This window comes from Dendrobium catenatum, unplaced genomic scaffold, assembly GCF_001605985.2.
Source record: "Dendrobium catenatum unplaced genomic scaffold, ASM160598v2 fragScaff_scaffold_716, whole genome shotgun sequence".
Taxonomy (NCBI): domain Eukaryota; kingdom Viridiplantae; phylum Streptophyta; class Magnoliopsida; order Asparagales; family Orchidaceae; genus Dendrobium; species Dendrobium catenatum.
In genome coordinates this window covers 19820806-19843570 of record NW_021319178.1, presented here as the reverse complement: position 1 = coordinate 19843570, position 22765 = coordinate 19820806, and the positions used below count along the sequence as shown (strand labels likewise).

Here is a 22765-nt window from a genome sequence, read left to right as displayed (position 1 = left end):
AATTTTTATTATGATCCTGTTTATAAGTTTCACTAAAATTTGTATGTTATAATTTGAGTTCTAATTAGATAACTTTCTTTGATTAATACCTAAAAATATATGAACTAGGCCATTGCGGGGTCATTCATATTTCAACTCCTAACCACAGAATCACAAGTTCTACCCCTACACCTCTCACTATTATTCACATAGAAAAAAATCAGGCGTGTATTCCATTGGCACTTGTATAAAGGGTTTGTCTCCTTCAATGTCACTTCTCAAAATAATTTTGTGCCCACCTTATAAAATATATTTTCTGTGTTTCTATACTTCTTACAAAAAAAAACAAACTAAGAATATATATTTTGTTATATTTATAATAAACTAGTAACTATACCAAAAATTTTAAGATGAGACAAACAAGTTTTAAAATACTGGATAAGAGAATATAACAAATAATTAAAGGTAAATTTTATAAAACTATAATTAGGATGAACATGTCGTCTGGATTCAAGTATTGGGTAATTAAAAAGCCAATGATTGCTTAGTCGAATGTGGATAATAATGTCAATAGATTTATAGCAAAAAAGCAGGAAATACCCCTACACAATCGAGACACAACCCAACACAGAAATGACATGCAAAAGTTATTTCAAGTTCAATAAATAAATTCCGTTCGATATTTCTGCCCTTACTCAGAAGAGTGTAGCAAACCAACTTAAGTATGCTCTAAAATGTGATGAATAAAACCTAAGCCAAATTAGACTCAACATCATCTCTCTTTGGTGGTGCTCTGAGGGAGGCTTGTCTTTTTAATTGATTATGATTTTATGCTCAGCATCAAAGTAGATAAATAGGAATAATGAGACCAATAGAAGAAATCGTTATGATAGAAAATCCTTTTGCAGGAGAATAAGAAAGTAATTCTTGAGTTTTGAAAGCTTCTTAATAAAGTATTAAATCTTCAATATTAAAAATAGGATCTATACACATATCATTAGGTAAATCAAAAATATAAGCATTACAACTAATCTTCCTACTTATTTGAAAAGGACCATAATAAGCATAATATCATGACCTCAACAGTCTGAGGCAATCCCAGTACAAAATACATAAATAAGTCAACCCAATGATTAGAAAAGATTGGAAGAGAGGTATACATGCTAGAACATTATTTGACTATATTGGCCATCTAACCTAGACGATACTAACTAAACATCCTAACTCTATCAATTTTTGTAATGAGAGCCAATCAAACCTAAATTCAAGTAAATATATGGATTTCTGTCGCCCAATGTAACCAGTATGCATTTTCCAAACAATATAATAGGAAAGAGAGTTCCCAGAAATGTAAGACCGTTAGCTTTATAAGGAAATTGATCTCACAAAATAAAGACCATGGAGAAATGTATATCATATTTCTGTTATTGTGATACATCACGAGAAAGTCAGAAGACATCAAATAGGCTTCTTGTACCTTTTAAAACCAAGAAAATTAATGTGCAAATTAGAAAATCGTTGAAAAGTGTGTATGTAGGTTTATTCTAAATGACAAGTGAATATTTCAAGACAATGGTGAAGCCTTGAAGGTACTCAATCCATTAAATATATCTGCTACTTTTCTTTCCAACTAATTATGCATCTCATTGCCAAGTGACTAGAAAAAAGAATAAATTCAATTGTTATCACATTATGTCCCAAATATTTTAAAGCTTGAGTGGTTGCATAAAATTTCCTATATGAGCAGAGTGTATGAACTTAGGTTCATTCAACTTCTCACTATAGTAGAAAATAGTAGGCAACTAGGAGGGCTTCTTGGCAAAAATGACACTTAAAATATCAACACCATAGACACCATATGATACACATCAAAAAATCTTTCCAAAGACAAAAACGTCTCGAAGATAGGGATGCAATCATCATCACCTTTATATAGTTGAAGACTTTGGAAAAGTGTTGAAAAAATTTGTTCGTCTTAAAAACATCAACTAAAGGGAGAGTGTCGTATTTGAAATTTCTAATGAAAATTAAATATAACGCAACTAAAAGAAAAAAAAATACTTCACATCAATGATATAAGTGGAGACCGACCAATCAACAATTGCCTTGATTTTTTATGGGTCCAACCTGAGACCTCTAAACGACACTATAAAGTAAAGAATATAATTTTTTTTTTTATTTCATATATTGACAAACATCATTTTATCTATTTAATTAAGCAAAACTTCGCATATGTGATCAATATGCTCAATATTTGTTGAGTTATAAACTATGATGCACAGACATCATTACAGGACATCAATTATTAAAAGATAGAACATAGACATAGATTTAACACTATTTTATAATTTTTATATCTTAAAAATAGTTTAATAGAAATTGAGTAAAAAAAAATTAAGAATAATTGAGAAATAATAAATAATTTAATTAGAATTTGTACTTAAAATGATTAATATTAAGATGATAAGAGTTGGACGTCGATGTCGTGTTTCAAGGGTCGCGAGGGTAGACAACAATGATATCAAAAGTCAGGCGTCGAGCATCGATGTCGAGATAGTGTTGCTCTTTTATGCTGAGATGATGCTTGTCAAATATGAGATGTAGAGATGAAGCAAGGGCGTGATTACGAGGGTAGAAATTGTTAGCATCGATTTTTTATTTTCAGATTATTTTAAAACATTAATATAGTAATGGCATCAGACGTCGATGTTGAGATGGCATCAAATGTTGTTGTGAAACCCTAGTTGCGATCTGCAGATAGAAATGAAAATGATATACTCGGGGAATGGGGCATTGAGAGAAAATAAAAAATAATTTTTTTTAATAAATAAAATTTGAAATATAAGAATCTATATTAAAAAATTTCATAAAATAATTAAGACACACATGTCCAATTTATTTTTAATATTTTTTTAAATTGGAAACATCTTTGGCATGTCCAATACGTATTGAAGGCATGTCCAATACACATGTCGTGTTCGATACGTATCAGACAATGCATATCTCATTGCGGAGAAGTGTCGTTGTATCATAGGTTAAAAACCAACATATTATCAAAATACACCAAAAGAAATCCTTATCCGTAATTTCATGATAATATTACTGCATTAGATTACTCAAATTGGCAAAGCAAACCAATCAAAAAGCCGATTAGGCATTTACCTATTTTCTTCCATTAATATAACATTAATCTAAATTTGATGGTACCCAATGAGCAAATCAATTTTTGAATAGTGCAATAGCCCAAATATCACGAAAAGCATATCATAGGTATAGAAAACATATGCTTTAGAGTGATGATATTGATTTCAAAATTGCTAACACATATATGGAAGAACCATCTTTTTTGTGTCAAAGGTGTTAGAATAACACATGGAAAAATCATTAAGGAAAAAGCAAGAGATTTAGGCTTCGTTTAGGACAGCTTTTTTATTATTTTCTAAAGCAATTTTCTAGTAAAAAATTTCTTGAATTATAAATTTTTAGTACTAGAATGCAGTTTTAGAAAGTAGTAAGAGAACTGTCTCAAACGAATCCTTAGTCGCATTAACAAATTTTCAAAAGATGAATATTAATGGTCTCATCTTTTTCTAGCCAATAAAGGGATTAGTACAGCATATATAAACAAAGAAAGAAAAGTTTGGTGCTAACGCTAGGCAAGTTAACTATTGTTCATTCATAACTTGGTCAGGTAAAAGAAAATAGTGGAGGGGAATGATAGGTAGACCAAAGACTTTAGCCAAAAATTGGGGAAATGTCTTGGAATTATAGTATAAATACCAAAAGTTTTAGAACTCTCTCTGGATTTAAACAATAAAGCTTTGTAGGTCAATTAGTGAAAGAGGAACACTAATCAATATTTGCTAGTGTAAAGTCAATCAACAATGAGTAGAACAAAGAATTTAATTGGTGTTTCTAATTGGGGACCAAATATATAAAGGGATGTATGGGAAACAGAACTAAATTTCAGTCAAATTCGCAAGCTCTTCCTCATACGCCTAATAGCTTGTTGTTTTAATCCAAGGATTTGAAAAATTGAATTGTAAAACTCCATCAAATTCTTGTCTTCTAGAGCTCTCTCTAGAGTCTCCATTAGGGAAAACAAGCTTGGCTCACGTACCCAACCGCAAGCTCGAACTCAAGCTCGAACTCGAACATGAGCTCATACAATATACTCCAGCTCAGCTTGTCAGAATAACAATAGGCTTGAATTCGACTCAAGAACATGAGCCAAGATCACATGATGTGGCATCAAAAGGAATTCACAAAAGGCATTGATGACAATGAGTTGATGCAAGATGGGAGCTTGCTAGAGATGACATCAATAGGAGCTTGCTAGAGATGACATCAATGGGACTGAGGGAAAGTTACAATAGGAATTCACTGGAGGAACCATCGATGAGACCAATGACAATTGATGCATAAGGGTTAGTGAAGGAGGCATAAAGTTCAAGTGTTCGCTAGAGAATGCATCAACGTAACAAGTTGCATTTCATGAAAAAGAGTTCCGAGGAGAAGGCATCAACCTGATCAACAACATTTGGTGAAGAAGAGTTCCTGAGTAAGGAGTACGAAACCAAGGTTTGAGCTCCAACTTGCAGGATCAATACCAGGTTTAAATTAAACGGTGGAGAAAAAAGAATTTAAGACTATTTTGAGCCAGTTTACAAGTTGAGTCTCATCGAGCTTCAATTTGAGCCCATACAATATATGAGCTTTAATATGAACTCAAACATGCGACATGATAAGCTCAACACGCAAGTTCACTAACAAGTCGAGTTTGACTCAGATCGTTAAACTTACACCCCTAGTCTCAATCACCAAATATTTGTAATAAAGATCTAACATGATGGCCTAAACGGTCAAAAACCTATCATATGTTTAAGAGCTCTCTTAGAATCTAAATCATTTAGTGTTTGCACTAAAGATGTAATTAATCGGCCTTAAGATGGAAAAGAAATTGCCACAAGTTCTTATCTTCCAAAGCGCTCGCCAAAACCCTTATTTGTAATCCCCCTAAAAGGATCATTAGGATATCTATTTATAACCTTGGGCAGTTTCAACTTGGTGATAGTTAATTTTTAGGTTCATGCTTATCCAAAATGAATGGAGCTAATAAAAACATCTAAATATTGAAACTCGTGAAAAAACTAATTGGGCAAGTTCCATTAAATGGCCTACAATAACTACCGCAAACATCATATGCAAGAGTACAATATTGTTTGCATTCATATGTTGATTCTAATGGATGTGAGGAACAAACTTTCTTGTAACAAAGCAAGAGGAAATTTTTTAGAAGGATTGATGCCTCATCAATTAGATTAGTCAGAGTGGGAAAGATTCCCCAAAAGAAATTTATGGAATTGTTCCTCATTAAAAGAAGAGCATCTTGGCATGAATAGCACATGACGAAGTGGAAAGACCACAATAATTCCATGAAATTTTAAGAGTTTTTGAGTCATTATTGATAAACAAGGGAACATTTGTGGCAACAACAATCAATGGCATGCCCCAACAATATCATATATAAGATTCAACCTTAGTTTCATTTAAACGTTTCTATGCTTATTTGAGCCTAATTTGTTCAATTCAAGCATCCTAATAACTCACTAAACTTTTTGAGCCAATTTGGTGAGGTCTTGAATGGGTTATTTAAGCCAATTTATTTAGGACCTACAAAACCCATTTTAGACTTAGGCTAACTAGATTTCTGCTGGACATTGACAAGTCATCCATTAAGACCCATGTATACCAATTTATAATATGATAAACTTTTCTAATAAATACGAATATAGAAATTTGTTTAGTTACCCGTCTGGTCAAAATCAACTTGAATATGTTGATTCATATGTGAAATGCAGAAATGAGCTCAAATTTTATTTTGAATTATTCATACCTCAATTTGTTTTATTTTAATTTTGAGTAAATTGATGACAGATAGTCAAAGTTACAATTAACTTTTTACATGGTAAATGGATTCATGGGCTAACCCTCAAACCATTAGAGTTAACTCATTTAAGTCTATACCCATTAAAGCCATCTAGTAAAGGCTTTTAGCTAGCACATGGGTTTATGATCAACTCTACCAAGAATAAATTGAAAATTAGAATTCATAAAGTAAATCCTAAATAGATAAGGATGTAGCTAATTACAATTAGTTAAGATTAAAAGATATCTTCAGGGTTGTGATAAATACAGAAAAGTCAAATTTCAATCATAAAGAGAGATTATGAGAGATTAATGGGCATAAGAAAGTATGTCAATATTAGAAAACCAAATTGATTTTATTTTAATATAATTAATGAAAAAATATGAAGAACAAAGAGAGGATCTTCATCTAATTTTTAGTGGTCATATGAAGGCATGTAATCTAGTACAAAGAGAATTGATTTGGAGTGTATTAAGAAAAAAAATTTAAGATAAATATATGTTGAATTTATAAATAATTGTATTATAGAGCAATGGGCGTAAACAAGGAAAGCTTTGTTTGAGCTTCCTTAGCTTGAAATTCGATTAAAAACGAGTTCAAGCTAGCTTTTGAGTTTACTCATCCTTTTATGAAAGAGATAATAGAATGAGAATCTAGGGAATTTTGACTATGAGTATCTTCTTCAAATCTAATTTCACGATACTTTTTTGGATCAATCTATAATGCACTTCAATATTCTATTCAATATGCATTTTTATAAAACATGACTTCCTTAAAACTCCCACTTAATAATTTTAGAATGTTTTATTTCAATATTTCATCAATGTTTTCATTTGTAATGCATCTGACATAATAGAAATCTTTACATCTCTTATGTCTTGCATTAGCTATTTACAAGTGCCATTTTTTATTCCTATGTACTTAAATTGTCCCAAAATATAGCTTTAGATTTGCCAAAACTATTCATGTTGTAAAGTCAAACATTCTCTTGGAATTATTTAAAAAAAAAAACATGTTTTTCTTAAATTTCATTCTTACCTTCAACAAAAAGAAGCTTGTTTTTTATTTAATGGATGGAAAAGTAATTGCCATTCTCATTTTTTTAACGTATATATATGTTCCTAATTTCAAGGTCATTGTGTTGTGAAATCAAACATAACTTCATCCATCCCATTTAACATGCCATCAACTAACTAAGAATCCTCCCATGACCCTACGCAATCTAATGATATGTGCATTTAAGTCAAACACAATAAGTATCATCTCTTCCTTATATAAATGTTATAATAATTCATTCGCTTCTTCAAAAAAAAAAATTTGTACACATTCTTCTAACTCAAATTAAGGAGCGTAAAAACAAACAATATTTACTGTCCTCATAGATAATTAACTTCATAACAGACACCATAAAATTAACTCCAACTCAAACATTTTCTCTTTTAACTATCTATCTAATATTATTCCTACCCCATTTCCGATGTTAAAGTTTCAAACGTACAATGTATTATAGCATTCCCTAGTGCCCATAGATTTCTTGGCCGCTTGCATTTATTAGTCTAGAATAGAAGATGTTTGGAAATACATTGCCAATTTTCCTTGTAAGACATAATATAAGGGAAAAAACATTATATACAATTCCCTTAAAAGGAATTTCAAGAACTGGATAGTTTATTGAGCTGCATCGACTGAAACCAACTCAATTCTAGTCCATCCATGTATACTGAAGCACTAATGAATTTGTGTTCCATTAAATAGGATAGTAAGAAAAGAAATTGTTAGCCTTAAACAACCATCTTTGGGGGTTTTATCTCCATTCAAGTGGGAGCATATCTATCTTCACCACACACGTATTTGGAGTAGGTTTCAAGGATTTAAAACCATAATCATTGCTTATACCTAATGTCGTCAATCAATCATCACCATTCATATGACATGCTTGCACAAGTTGATCGCACTTCTTGTCAAGCACCGACAATAGCCAAGATATTTCATTTAAAACCGTTGCAGTTGAACTAATCAGTTTGCTAAGTGGGAAACCCCTTAAGTAAAAAGAGCTAAACTCTTAAACATTAAGATGCCTTTTGATGTAATGGTTGATATTTCATTTAAGAAACTCCACAGCTAAGTGTGCTTATCTCAAAGAGATCCTGGGATGGATGACCCACTGGAAAATTACACCAACAAAACAAAAATGTGAGGCTCTTAGGCCAAAACAGACAATAGCTTGATAGTTAAGAGTTTGGGATGTTACAAATGATATCAGAGCAATACACCAGCCGAAAGATAGGAACTAAGTGTCATACAAGAAAGTGCTAGGCCATGGGAGCCACCTCTTGAACCTTGTATGGGACAAAGTGCTATATGGCGGGAGTCACTACTTAAACTTGTACAAGTCACTTCTAGAATATCTGCCTGGTGGATGATTCTGGAATAAAAAAGCCAATGAGGACATCAGTTACTTAAGTAGAGGAGATTGTAAAACCCCTTAAGTAAAAAGAAGCTAAACTCTTAAAAATTGAGGCATCTTTTGGTGTAATAGTTGGAATTTCATTTAAGAAACTCTGCAGTTAAGCATGCTCATTCCAGAGAAATCCTGGGACGGGTGAACTCCTATGAAATTACACCAACAAGACAAATCATGAGGCCCTTAGGCCAAATCGTACAATATCTCGATAGTTAAGAGTTTTTTACTATTACACAATGTGCTCCAAATTCCTCTTTTATTCAACCAATTCTCCCCATGTATCCCTTATGTTCATTGTAACAATATCAGTCTTGTGTGCCATTGATTCTTGCTTTACAAAGATCGAAAGGGTAGACTTTGCGATGCTTCACGATACAGAGTAGGTGAAACCTACTGTGCTTTCTTGTAGAAAATGGAGTTCATGAAAGTAGCGTGATCTTAAATGGAGATCTAAGGTAGATCAACAAGAGATGAAGTCAAAGAAAGATCTTGAAGGCCATAGGTTTGAAGGTGGGATCTCTTTGCTAAAACAAGGTGAGGGTGGGCTTCGGCATTCATTTAAGGACTTGATTTCATGTGGAGAAATTAAGGATGGGAGAAAGATGCAAAGACCAATGATGCCCTAAGGCACAATCAAAAGAAGGCCAAGCGAGGCGAAATGGATTTTTTAGATTGAAGATAGGTTAGAGTTGTTTTTTGAACAACAAGGGATAATGTTGATGTTTCTTGGATGGAAGCTCTGCTCACCGAAGATTTGGAAAAGCGATGTGTAGAATCATAGTTCATCATCACCTCTGGGTATTTTTGAGCAGAGGAAAGTGAGTACATAAATAAAAACCTTAGCCAACAGCAGGTAGTATAAGGTGCAACAAGATTGGTAATGCATGTGAACTTTGCATAGTACTAGAATAGAGTACTTCTATTGATCGAATACAGCACAGTGGAGTGATGATGGTTGCAAAATACAAGAGAACCAATGTTGAGGTTCTTGACTCTCAAGAGCATTTCGAGCTGCTCTTGTTCGTGCTACTGAAAGAAGAAAGAAATAAGGAAGCTTTCTCACAACACTGTTCAAATGGGGAAACATTATTTATAGCTTGCAAAGCATTACAATCTATGCATTTATATCCAACTTGACAACTACATACATTCATCAATAGTTAAACCTTAAAAACTAACTAACTAACCCGACTAACAACAAGATCTAAGTTCACAACATCTGATATATCACTATGCATCAAATTCATCTGATATATCAAATCAATTGTCAAGGAAGATGCGTGACCTCGATGAAAAACATAAAAAAGGGGACGAAAGGTTAAGGCTATAGCACTAATTGCACCAAGAGAGTGAATGAGCAATCTAGCCTAATACCATACTTGTTTTAACGGCAGGCTGACTTCTCAACTTATCACAAATAGATAAATCTTCTTGTTTTACAAAATGAAAATCCTTGCAAATTCATATTGATTGCATTCGCCAGCACTTTGAGTTGATAAGCAAAAAAACCATGCAATGCGCTAAATGCCCGTAGCTGACTAATAGTAAACTAGGGCTTAAGGACTTAAAAGTAACGAAGAATTGGGCAATCTACGGAGGAAGATACCGCACCTCTTGCTTCCACGCAGGAAGGCTTCTGAGATTGCCTGCGCCAGCGATAGCCCTCCTCTTGCGAGCCGAGGTGTCCTCCTCCCGCGAGATTGGCGTCCCGTAGAAGACAAAATCCTCGTCGTCAGATGCCATCGATCTCTGTAATACGATATCTCAGTGGGAACCCGCAAGTCTCACGAACACATCTTCTTCTTCACCCCGCTGGTCCCGTCGATGCCTCCCGCCACGACTTCCACAGGGTTTCGGTAATTTTCGAGGCGGGTAATTGGGGCAAAGATACGAGCTTTTGCTTTCTTCCTTTTTCTTAAATGATGTTTTAGAAGTTCGTTTTAAATAAAATAAACTCATTTTAAGGGCAAATTATTGGGTCAGGTGATCGAAGTCATCTCTGCGTTCGGTCGCCAATAGAAATGCCACATCTGTTAGGCGTTTTTTTAATTTAATATGTTTGCTTTATGCCTTGTCAGAGTGAGCGACCTGACCCGATAACGCATTTCATTTGAATTCCAGAAAATAAAGAATGGAAACGCCGCGTATTTTATTTTCAAGCGACATTTTCACTGTTACTCCACCTCTGGTAAGCGCTCTCGGATTCCTCCAATACCTTCGATTTTGCAGTAGCTTATTCCCGCCGGAGGTAGACTACGAGATTGTAGAAGATCATCAATCAGGAAGAGGTATGGTTGCGCCTAACTTGCGCTTTCGTTGCGTTTAAGTTATATGTTAAATTTTAGGGTTTAGTTTAGTTATAATTTTATCATTGTTTGTTTAATGTAATGTACTGTTCAAATATTTATTTTCTGATTTTTCACACTTCTTCTCTTCGTAAATGGATGAAACAAATGATACGAAAAGTTTACGCTTTCTGCTAAATTTTAGGGTTTAGTAATAATTGTATAACTAGCATATATGTTCAATGTGGTGTTCAATTTTTTTTTTCTGAATTTAAACCTTCTTTTAAGCTAAATAATAACGAAATGTATAATTGCGCTAAGGTTGCGCTATGGTTGCGCTTTAGTTTTGGTAGCGATATAGTTCTGATTTTTTTTATTGTTATAGATGAGGACGCCGTATCAAAGGCCAGTAACATCTAGATGTTATGTTACTTCTTTTCGGAAACATTGTGATGCTTTTGTCGAGATAATTGATGATGAAGTAGAGCAAACATTAAAGAATCTGAACATTCATCAATTTTTGAAGTTCCCCACATTCCAGCAGTGTATATCACTTCTTTTTGAGGTTCTCAAATTTTGGAGTCCTGCTGATGAAGGCTTCATCGTCCCTGGTCATCTACTGAAATTCACTTCTGACGAGGTTGCCTTGTTGATAGGTAATATTTTGAATGTGGAATTTTTTATAGGGTTATGTTTTTTAAACTTTAACAACTCAAATTTTCTGACAGGTTTGCCTAACAGAGGCATTGATATCAAATGGAGGATTGATCTTCTAAATGGACCTCTATCAAGTGAAATTAAAATAGAAATGTCAAAATTAGACAGATTATCTGATAATGCTACAAAAATAAAGACCTTTATTATGTTTTTGTTATCTAACATTGTTTTCCTCTAAACAACCATAAAATCCCTAGAAAGCTCACATTTGTTGCAAATAATTTAAGTGAGTTCACTTCCATTAATTGGGCTTCATGCTTAAGGAACTTCATGGTCGGGGAGTTCAACACAATTTTTGAGAAGTTTCAAATGCAAAGACCATTGGGTTACATCAATGGTTTTTTTCATCTTCTGCTGGTAAGTTTCCACTCATACTGGTTATTCTCCATGTATAATGCTTTTTAATGTTAACTTTTAATTTTTTATGTTTGGCATTATACAGATTTAGTTTTTGAAACATTTTTCTTTGAATAAACCATCCGATCCAGAAATAAGACAGCGTTTTCTGAGATGGGAGGGGTATACAGAATTATACTTTACTAAAGAGAATGCAGCAAAATTATTTAAATTTTTTAAAAAAAGTGAGGTAATTTTTTCGTGTACATGATGCAAATTATGCTAAGGTTGCGCTAAGGTTGTGCTAATATTGCGCTAAGGTTGCGCTTTAATAAATTAATACGTTTTCTTTTTTTGCAGATTTATATTTGTCTTGAGAATGTTAGCCAATGAAGAGGCCGAAAAACACGGTGCTGACATTAATGTCATACAAAACTTGGAAACCCGGGCAGGGCATGAACCACAGAAATTGAAGTCACCCCAGAAAATTAAGTCATCCGCAAGGAAAAAACTTGACACCACCCCACCTCCCTCCCCCCCTCTCTCTCCCCCTGATTCTCCTCATAAAGAACCACCAGAAAGTTCACCTCTGCCGCCAACTCAACCTTCTACTCGTCCACCTACTGAAAAAATTTACACCACTCAACCTTCTGCTGAACAGCCTCCTATTGGAATGGCAGATTTAGAGGCTGTTCAGAAAAAATGTTTTGAAATATTTGAGAAGATGTTGAATAAAATTTAAGAAAATCTGGGAGCTAGATTGGATTGTGTTGAAGATATTGTGGAGAAACTTAAGGCAGATCAAGACTCCCTGAAGTACAAATTTATTGAATTTTAAATGAATTGTGATCACAATCCAAAGAAGTCCCATATATCTAGTTCTTCCTCCAGCTTCCAATCAGTGAAAAATACAGCTTTGCATCCTTCAGAACAACCTAAAGAAGATGTTCCTCCACCTCCACCATTGGCCAAAGAACTTCTTCCACAACCACCAATACAAGATGTTCCTTCACCTCTACCATTGGCCAAAGAACTTCTTCCACAACCACCAATACAAGATGTTCCTCCACCACAACCATCGACCAAAGAAGATGTGCCACTACCAAAAGATAGTTCATCAAAGCATATGATTCAAAAAAGAAAAAGAGAAGATGATGAAAAAGCAGAGAGTTTATCAAAACACATCATACCATATGTAAAAAAGAAGAACAAAGAGGTTATCTCTGTTGAAAATATAATAATTGAGCCACGACCTGCATTGGAAATTATGGATTATCCAGGGAAGCCTTTTCTAACAGAGCAGCAACAACAATTTATGAATGAATGTTTCATAAAATTTAATAAAAAGTAAGTTTAGTTGCGTTGTACTTGCGCTAAGGTTGCGCTATAGTTGCGCTATGGTTGTGATATGGTTGCGCTATAGTTGCGTTATGCTTGCCCTTTTCTTGTGCTATGGTTGCGCTAAGGTTGCGCTTTAACATTATATTTTTCTTTGTTTTTGTAGGGATGACTTAATATTTACTTCTGGAAACATAGAAATAAAAAGATCAGATATTGACTTTCTGCTCACAAATGATTGGTTGGAAGATAACCATATTGATGCTTTTGCTTTCTTTTTACTAGAGCAGAGTAGGATAATGACAGACAAATTTTAACGTTACTTGTACGTTTCTCCATTGTACAGGGTAAGTATAAATAATATTTTAATCTTTTTTTCACGTTTGTTTTTTCTTATAGAACTGAATTATTGTAGGTATACAAGTCATTCAATCAGGATTATCAAATTTTTATCCAACACATTGATCCAGTTTCAGTTAAAGAAAGCAAACTTATTGTTCAACCCATAATTTTCAAAAAGCATTGAGTTCTTCTTATAGAAAAATTGAGGGAGAAAGTCTGGAAAATGTATGATTCCTTACCAAATCCTGAACACAAGAATATTTGTTATACAGTTGTAAGTGAAATTCATATTTTGAGTTAAATCCAGATAACTATATTTTCATACCTAATATACTTATAAAATGTTTTATTTGTACAGATAAAGTATTTGCATGAGGACACCGAAGGCTGCTTTCCAAGCGACATAACGAAATGGAACTTACAGGTGGTTCGTGAACTTCCAACTCAATCAAACAATTACGATTGTGGAATGTTCGTTTGTAAATACATGAAGAAAGCCGTGCAATAAAAGAAAATAGACTGGATTGCTTATAAAGATTGGCAAACGCATATGCCAAAATTTAGGGCAGAGTTAGCATATTTTCTTTTTCTTCAAACAAAAAAGTAAACAATCTGTAACTTATTATAAATATTGTCCATGAATATATAGATGTTACATTTATGATGTTACTTATATAGTCTTTTTGTTGTATAAAATGTTGATAATCTTAACTCTAACAAACAGCGATAAACCATATCTTGTTTAATCTCTACACTTGAGCATATTCTGAAAATCGAACATTCTAGCGGCAACCAATAGCGTAAGATAATGCGTCAACCTTAGCCAGAACCTTGCGCAACCATAGGAAAAAAACAACTTAGCGCAGCCTTAGAATATACTATACAATTTGTAATTATAGCTTAAAGAAGCGTTAAATTCAAAAAAAAACATATATTATTCATTACACTCAATGGCTTTAGAATGAAAGCAGATTCATATTAAAAATTTTATTAAACCAATAAATGAAAATCATTTAACTCCAAAATATATATGATTACCGTTTGCAAATTCATTAAATTCACAACTCTGAAAGATAAGAAAATCATATCATCAACTTGAGTGTATCAGTCTCCAGGTTGGCTGATTGGTATGACCGGTTATATATTCCTACTGAAACATTCAGGCTGCTTGAAAGTTATCTGTGTTGAAGAAGGTTTCATCCATTGGGTTATCCCCACCAAGGTTTCTTATCTGTAATGCTATACTGAGTTTAGTTCAAGGATAAGATCATTAATAATTAAAATGTTATTATATCAAACTTATCTTTTAGGCTGTTCTCTTCTTCTTCCCATTCGGCTTTTCGTCTGCATTTGATATCATGGTCTACCACTTTATTAGGATCTTTTCAAATTATCTGTCCCACCTTTGGAACTTAGCAACATCTTCTGATTTTCTTTGTCTTTGCCACCAAGAATTTAGTTATAATCTTTGTATCACAATGTCTTGCAATGAGGAAATCAATAAAAACTCTTCTGGCTCCTATTACCTTGGTAGCTTCTGATGCTCAATTGATATGCAAACCTGTTCGACTGATTTCTGAATATGAATCCTCCCACCATTTTGGAAATTATACTTTCTTTGAGACATAAGCAAGTAAATCCTGATAAAAAAATGTACGAGCCCTTGCTGACCAACGAAGTAATAAGTACTTCTCAGAGAATTAGTATTATTCAACTGTTTAAAAAACCCTCAAAACAATGAGAACACTAACAATCCCCATGGTTCATACTTCTACATGCTGCATTGCAATGGTTTACCTTCTTGCATCTAAAGTATAACAACCCTAAGCACTGGTTTTGTTCTTTTATCTTTCTATGTATTTGACTTAGAAACTTTGAAGAATCAAGTCGAGACAAATGATCTATAATCATTTCTCCCATAGCCTTTATAAATCTGCCTAAAAAATGAATATATTTTTCTTGAAATTAATCTATCAGCTTGTTTATATGAACTGTCTTTATTCACGGGAACAATTTTATGATTCGACTGTCATTGAATCTCTCATCGATCATTCTCGCCAATTTCATCCAGTACCTTTCCCAAGCTCAACGAAAACAATCAGTTAATGAACCTTGTTGTCTTTGAATGTTATGCCAGACCAACTTTTACGTTACCTCATACGCCTGCGTTTGATAAAAAATGCCCAGGCACAAAGGAATCCTTGTTGAACAGCAGAGTTTGATCCCTTTTCCTTACTTTATAAAGTCTGCAAATCCATTCAGGTTATGATAGATTTCACTTCCTGATCATTTCATCCCACAGCTTCCTCAAACACTTCTCAAGAATCAACACCACCTCATACACTTATGGAAGAGTCTCTAACTTTATTATTACATTGTAGATGGAAACTTTTGATGGCAACCTTTTTTAAAGATGTTGCCATTGGCATATAATCTATGAGAGTGTGAGGGTACAATTACTTCTATGGCCCTGGCCATAGCTTGGTCCTGATCATTGAGTCATTTTGTTGGATATTATTACCCATTATTTGTACAAATATTAAACAACCATGTTAAAACTTTCAAATTATGTTCTTCTGACAAAAAAGTAAAGCCCCAAACAAATATTCTGCCAATGATTGTTAACACTATAAATGGCGCACTATAAACAACATATTTATTGTTTAGCCTGTAGACTAGTATACAAAAATCAACACATCTCTTAAATACATTCATATTTATCTGCTTCTGCATCTAACCCAGAAAAAATTTATCAATCTATCGCTGATCAATTATATTGAATTATACCAGCATGGCGAACTAAGTGTTGCCTCAACTTTTCGATCTTATAATAATGTGAATCAAAGAAATTAGGTCACAATTTCAATTCCTTGCTCTTTCTCCTTTCTGAATAAAATTTGTAGGATCGCCTAACTTAGAGAAATCGACATTCTCATATCCACATACTTCCTCTTGCAAGGTAGGCATTATGCATCAACGTGTTCTAATCCCGTGCATCTGTCATCGATTTTAGAGACGGAAGCCTTTTTCTCAAATCAACTTCCTACATGAGTCTTAAAAGGTGTTCGTCCGGCCTTGGGCTGCTAATTCATGGTGTGGGATTCAATAAATCTTTTGATCATGCCCAGTAACCAATCTTCTAATCTGTATATAACCTCACCATGGCCTGGAAACCAGTTCTGACAACTGGATCTAATGAATCTGCTTTCTCCCTTTCTTGAATCTTATGATTCCGATCACTTTCGTTGAACCAGCTTTTGAACAAATAAAGTCCTTCGATTTTATCTTTCTAGAATTTGGCCAAAAAACTGTGATGATCCTTTCAGACACTAAAGCCATTATCATGACGCATATACACATTAATTGATGCCTGTCCAAAAACAAGTTCATTTTGGGTCCTTCATGACTTATCGTTTATAATTAGTCTGAGGATGCTTACCATGTTTGCTTTATGAGTAAAGCGCAACAGTTAAAGGCTCACAGTGATGGAAGAGAGGATGTAGAAAGCGGACTAGAAAGGCTTGCCAACTAGAAGTCAACTAAGCGGACACCAAAGGCAACTAGATATCAAACAAGTTCCATTTTTTTATTTATACAATCTTTCATCCTGAAAATCAATAAGTGAAGTTCAGCAACAACCATTAGTTCTTTTTTTTTTTTTACTTTTTCGACAAAAAAAATTTATTCTGCTTAAAAATCACAAAATCAAAGATCCTGAGACTAATGAGCTGAAACCTACATCTTCTTTCTGCGGCGATGAGATTAAAATTGACTGTTTGCAACTTTCTAACTCATTTTTTCAAGAAACTTATCGATATGTTGAAACCAGAGGAATTTTCGGCTAAGTTAGGTTCCGATTCCGATTCATGCACTAGCCTTTCCGATTCATGCATCCTTTCCGATTCATGCACTCCCTCTTCCATGCCCTCTTCCACCTCCCTCTTCGCTGAGCAGTCCATTTCTTCTCTGTAATTTTCTGGCTCATTTTTTTCTTCTACAGTAGTAGATATTTACGACTTTCGCGGGTATCAAAATGCAAAAATAGGGCGGCAAATGCTTAAAAGTTTAAATGAAATGCGTTATCGGGTCGGGTCGCTCACTCTAACAAGACATAAAGCAAACATATTAAATTAAAAAAATGCCTAACAGATGTCGCATTTCTATTGGCGACCGAACGCAGAGATGGCTTCGGTCACCTGACCCAATAATTTTCCCATTTTAAGTACTTGTTATTTCTTTAAGTTGATCAGCATTGCATGAATCTCAAAGCAAAATCAAGTTGAAAATTTTAAAAATTAAATCAGAAGTCATTTGAACTCTGATTTCAGCAAACTTATAGTCGAACTGATAGTCTCGAAAATACGAACCCAAAGACATCAATATGAGCCCAAATGAGTCCAAATCAAGGACCTAAAGCGCATTCAAAAGATTCAAACCATAATTTGGATTAGTAAACGGTCTTCAAACGTGACATGCTTATAGTCATATCAAATGGGTCGATGAGATGATTCCAAAGAGCCCAAGATCACAAAATTCTGATATCATTTAAATATTAAAATGCTCAGTAAACAATCCATGATCAAGGGATTCAACATCGGCCATCCATCCAAACACTCCCAATTTACCCTTGATCTTCCTCCTATTTTACGGGTCATGCCACTCTTAGAAAATTATAAATAAATCTCTCATTTCTCATAGAAGCACCCCCCCACCCCAAAGGGAAGGAAGAAGAATGCCCATGCAAGAAGAAAAGGAATAGAGGGAAGATAGCTCTATTGCCACTAGACCCTTCTTCGACCACCGCCAGACTTCCACCTTGTAGCTTATCGATGCTGGAGTTCTGCCTTAATGCCAACTGATGCCAGATTTTTACCCGGCCACCAACTGATGTCGGAGTTATGCCCGATTTCTGCCTGTCGTAGGATTACTACCCGGCCGTCGACTGACACCAAACTTCTACCCTAATTTTTATCTCCGAATTTCTACCCAACGTCGGACTTCCTCCCATCGTTGGACTTTCGCCCATCGTCAGATTCTCCCTATCCTCGGACTTTCGTCAGACTTTTACCCGACATCAATTTTCTACCTGTCGTCGGACTGTCGTCAGACTTCTACCCAACGTCAAACTTCCACCCGTTGTCGGACTTTCATCAGAACCGAAGGACTTCCGCCAGTCGTCGGATTTCTACTCGACGCCAGACTTTTGTCCAACTATGGTCCTTCCAACCTCCGTCACAAAATAACAATCTTTATTACCTCTGTCGCACGCTGACTATGGTCCTACTAACCAAAATGAACACATTAATACTAATTCTTCCAAATTCTATCATGTAATACATTTTATATGATTTATATCTGATACATCAAGCCAAGGCCTTCCCTCTAATGAAGGGCAACATTTGTAATCAACTGCAAATACTATTAGATTCATTCAATTGGGCTAGGCCTCGTGGTTTTTCCCTTTTAAAGATTTTTTACATAAAAATCTTGGTGTCTCTTATAAATACCGCACTTTCTCTTTGTGTGTTGGATCTTCGTACAAAGCTAAGACGTTAAACTTTATATTTCGCTAATGTATTTATTCACTTTATATTGAAAGATACTTGTTATTGCGTGAATATATAACATTTTCTCCCAAGAAGCTACCCAACTTATAATTGAGCAAAGGAAAAACTCAAAAATATTTTTGTAATATTAATCGCCATTTATTTGGAGGATTTTTTAAGCACTGGCTTTTGTAAGATGAGAATTATCCATGTGTTCTCTGCGACATGAAATATTACTTTTGCCTCAATGTATATGAACACTAAAAAGACCTTGCCCACTTGCTTATTTTAGGTTAATTACAAAATAGGGTTGTTATCACCAATGGATACATTATCATGTGAGCATCCATATCCCACCATCATCTGTAGCATATTGTTTATGGAATCACCTACTTCTATATGGTTTATGTTCACATTATCACTTATTTATGCATGATATATGCCAATGCCAACATCATCATCTACACTAATGAAAGATGATGAACTGATTGATCTTGTATCAACCATATTTGTATAAAAAACTATAGTTGAAATATTCCTTGAAGTAATAAACACAAATGGTATCAATGCTAAATGGATAAGGATATCTCATTCAAGAAAATGACTATATCATAAACTGTAAACAACTCAATTAGAGGAGGTGAAAATATTGACTGTACTCCATAAAAATGGTGCATCACCTCTAATTTCATTTTAAATTTGTCCTATCAATGTTTATTTTTTTTATATGTAAGATCTATGAGATTTTTAAGGAAAATGTTGCTTTGTGTTGTCAATTATTTGCTCTATTTTTCAGTGAATATCTAATTGATTTATGTCTTCTTTTCATTCTTCTCCAAATAGTACAAGAATGATGATATTTAATTCACCTTTAAAAAATAATTAGTCAATATTTTATTTTATTATCATTCAAACCTTGTTCGATCATGGATCAAATGATATTTGAATATGTTTGAGTGTTGATTGAATTTCGCTCGAACATTGCTAGATCCATTATTGAATTATATTTGATTAGTTAAATTAATCAATAATAAAAAAATTAAGATATATTTGTGTTAATTTAAAAATTAGTGTAATCTTAATAATGAACATTAATTGCTAAAATTTTTAACTTACGTAAATTAGTGGAAGGATCCATTGTCAATTGATTGATAGAGAATATTATTTCTTCAATGTCACATATACAAGCTACATGCTCAACAAATGAAACAAAACTATGCCAAGATATGCATATATGTTGAATATCAAAATGGGTCTATTTTTAATGCATGTCTTTAATTTCACGAGCCTAATTTTATCTCTCTATTCATCTACAAATATCAGGTAAATATATTTAAATATTAGATAATGTAACTAAATTATTAGATATTTATAATACTTTATATGTATTGCCTAACAATATAATTATTTTTGTCTCTAATAGGTTAGCTATATTATCTAAATGTCTAGTTGTATTATGAGGCAACACATGATGCATGAAATTAATGACATATTTCGTTAAAATAGCTTTATTCAAATACAAAATGGATCAGAATGTCTTTTTTTTTTAGTTTATTTCTTACTATTCCCAAAAAAATAAAAGAATTTCTATTATTTTTATGTTTAATTAATTTGTATTTTTTTTTTGAAGAAATGCAAATTGCATTAAAAAGAAGAAACAAATATTACAAACTAGAAAACAAAATCAAACCCTTTAAAACTATCATAATGGATATGCGATCCACTAAATTCTATTTTAAATCCATTGAGGTGATGGGGACACCAAATATTGAAACAACCTAAAAGGTTGGTTAGTATCCCAGAGTTCCCAAAAGATAGAAAATGAGACCTAGTTAAAGTATATATTATTACACTACAAGAAATCATGTTATTTCTAGTCGAGGTTATCCAAATCCACCAAAAAAGATAGGAATTTCACTAAAAATTGAAGTTTTCGGCGGACTTTTGACAAAGAATATTTTGTTTGTCAAATGAGCATCGGATTGAAATTTGCAATGGATTTTTTGATGAAAATGTTTCCAAAGGCTTGTCGGCAGATTTTTGAGAGAAAAAAATGACATTTTTTTTGGTGGAAACAAGCAGATTTTTCCTCCGATTTTTCTGGCAAAAATTTTCACAAGAAAATACTGTTGAAATTTTTCTTAGATATTTTTTTCATAAAAATAGTGGAATTTTTTGCCTATGTCCTCATTCAAAATAAATCACATCGAATTTTTGACAAAAAACTTCTCTGAAAACTTGTAGCACAAGCAAAAAAAAAACTCTCCTGTCAATTATTCTATAATAATTTACAAACTCTAGCTTTAGGTTATAATCATTATTTTGGGGGTGTGTCTACTTTTGTTTTCTTGCTCTGTGATATGAAAATATTTTTTTTTTCCATTCTAATGGATGTGTATGATGCTGCTATTTAATGACATTGGATTCGGTTTGGTTGACTTATGATTCTGTGGTGATGTTAAGTTATTTGTGATGGGCATATCAGACTACCGTTAGGTTAGAAATGATATGAATGATCATGATTGCTAACCAGATTTAATGTAGGTGACCATGCTTATGTCGGGCCATAATGGAGCTTAAAATGTTATTATATTTTAAGTTAACATGATCTTATGTAGGTGCTTTCTTAGCCTTAGTCCCCAATCATCAAAAGCATGGCCAATATGCAGGTTGCTCATTCATGAGCAAATAATATTGGCATGTTATATGTTAAATGCTTTCATGGTATTCTGCTTTTTTCTACTAACCATGTCAGGAGTATTAGAGTCTTTTCTTTTAAAATGCAATTTTAAAGTGTTGTAAAAGTCTTTATTTAGAAATGGTTTGATTCTCCAAGGATAAAAATAACTATAAATAAACATATTGTCTTCCCTTTCGGAGACCTCTTTCCTTTAGATGCATTTCTAAAGGATAATCAATGTGGAAGACTAGAAGACTATACAAAAACCATTTCAGCTTGTAAAAGACTTGCATCATTATAGGTTTAGAATGTAGGTTGTCATCGGTGGAGCCTGACTACCTTACTTTCTATAGACCATATTTTTTTATTAAGTGGCACTTACACATCAGACATTATATTTTATTTATTTATTCATTGCTTTGATATGTTTACTTTTCGTGCTTAAGAAAATTCCTACTATTTTTAGGTTTATTACTACATGTGAATTTTTTCCTCGATTTTACTTAGGTACTTATGAATAAAAAATATTTTCTATACATAATTAAAGAATCAAAATTTAGGCTTAATAACTTAGTAAGATAATCATATTAGAATGTAAGTTGGGAACCGTTTGGGGTCTCATGTGCATCTTAATTCTTTCATTAAGTTGGGAACCGTCTGGCCTAGCCACTATAACTTTGTTTATGCTCATTTTCTTTCACAATATTTACTTAGATTAACTCTACACTTCTTATAATCATTTATTGATCATACTTGTATATTCTACAAAATATTGATTGCATATGATGATTACTTTTAAGATAAAAAAGTGAACAATTTAAAATCAATTATATTTTGAAAATTCCATTTAAAAATACAAATGTGCTAGATAATTTTGAGAAAGATATTATCATCCAAATTTAAATCAATTTGTAACACGGTTTGGCTTTTAATTATTATTTTAGATCACATATTTTAATTATATAATTTAATATTTATAATTATGTTATGATAACTAAAAAAAAGTTATGAATTTAATTTAATTGATGTATGTAATTATTTTTCCTCATAGAAATTAAATACTTTCCCCTCTAATTCCCCCTCCATCTTTGGTTATGTCATAAAAATCACATAGATTAATGAAACCTCACCTGATCTTAAATAACTTCT

General features: G+C 33.2%; 1 protein-coding gene and 1 pseudogene across 1 annotated transcript in view; both read right to left on the bottom strand.

The window, feature by feature from the left end:
- LOC110107662 (G patch domain-containing protein TGH) overlaps window positions 1-10281 on the bottom strand; it is a 61946-nt gene extending 51665 nt beyond the window's left edge. Inside the window, exon 1 of the mRNA XM_020837978.2 lies at window positions 9984-10281. Coding sequence (XP_020693637.1) covers window positions 9984-10115 — 132 coding nt within the window. The 5' untranslated portion in view covers window positions 10116-10281. The remainder of the gene's footprint in view (window positions 1-9983) is intronic.
- Window positions 10282-12559: 2278 nt separating this feature from the next.
- Window positions 12560-22765, bottom strand: part of LOC114579928 — a 34258-nt pseudogene continuing 24052 nt past the window's right edge.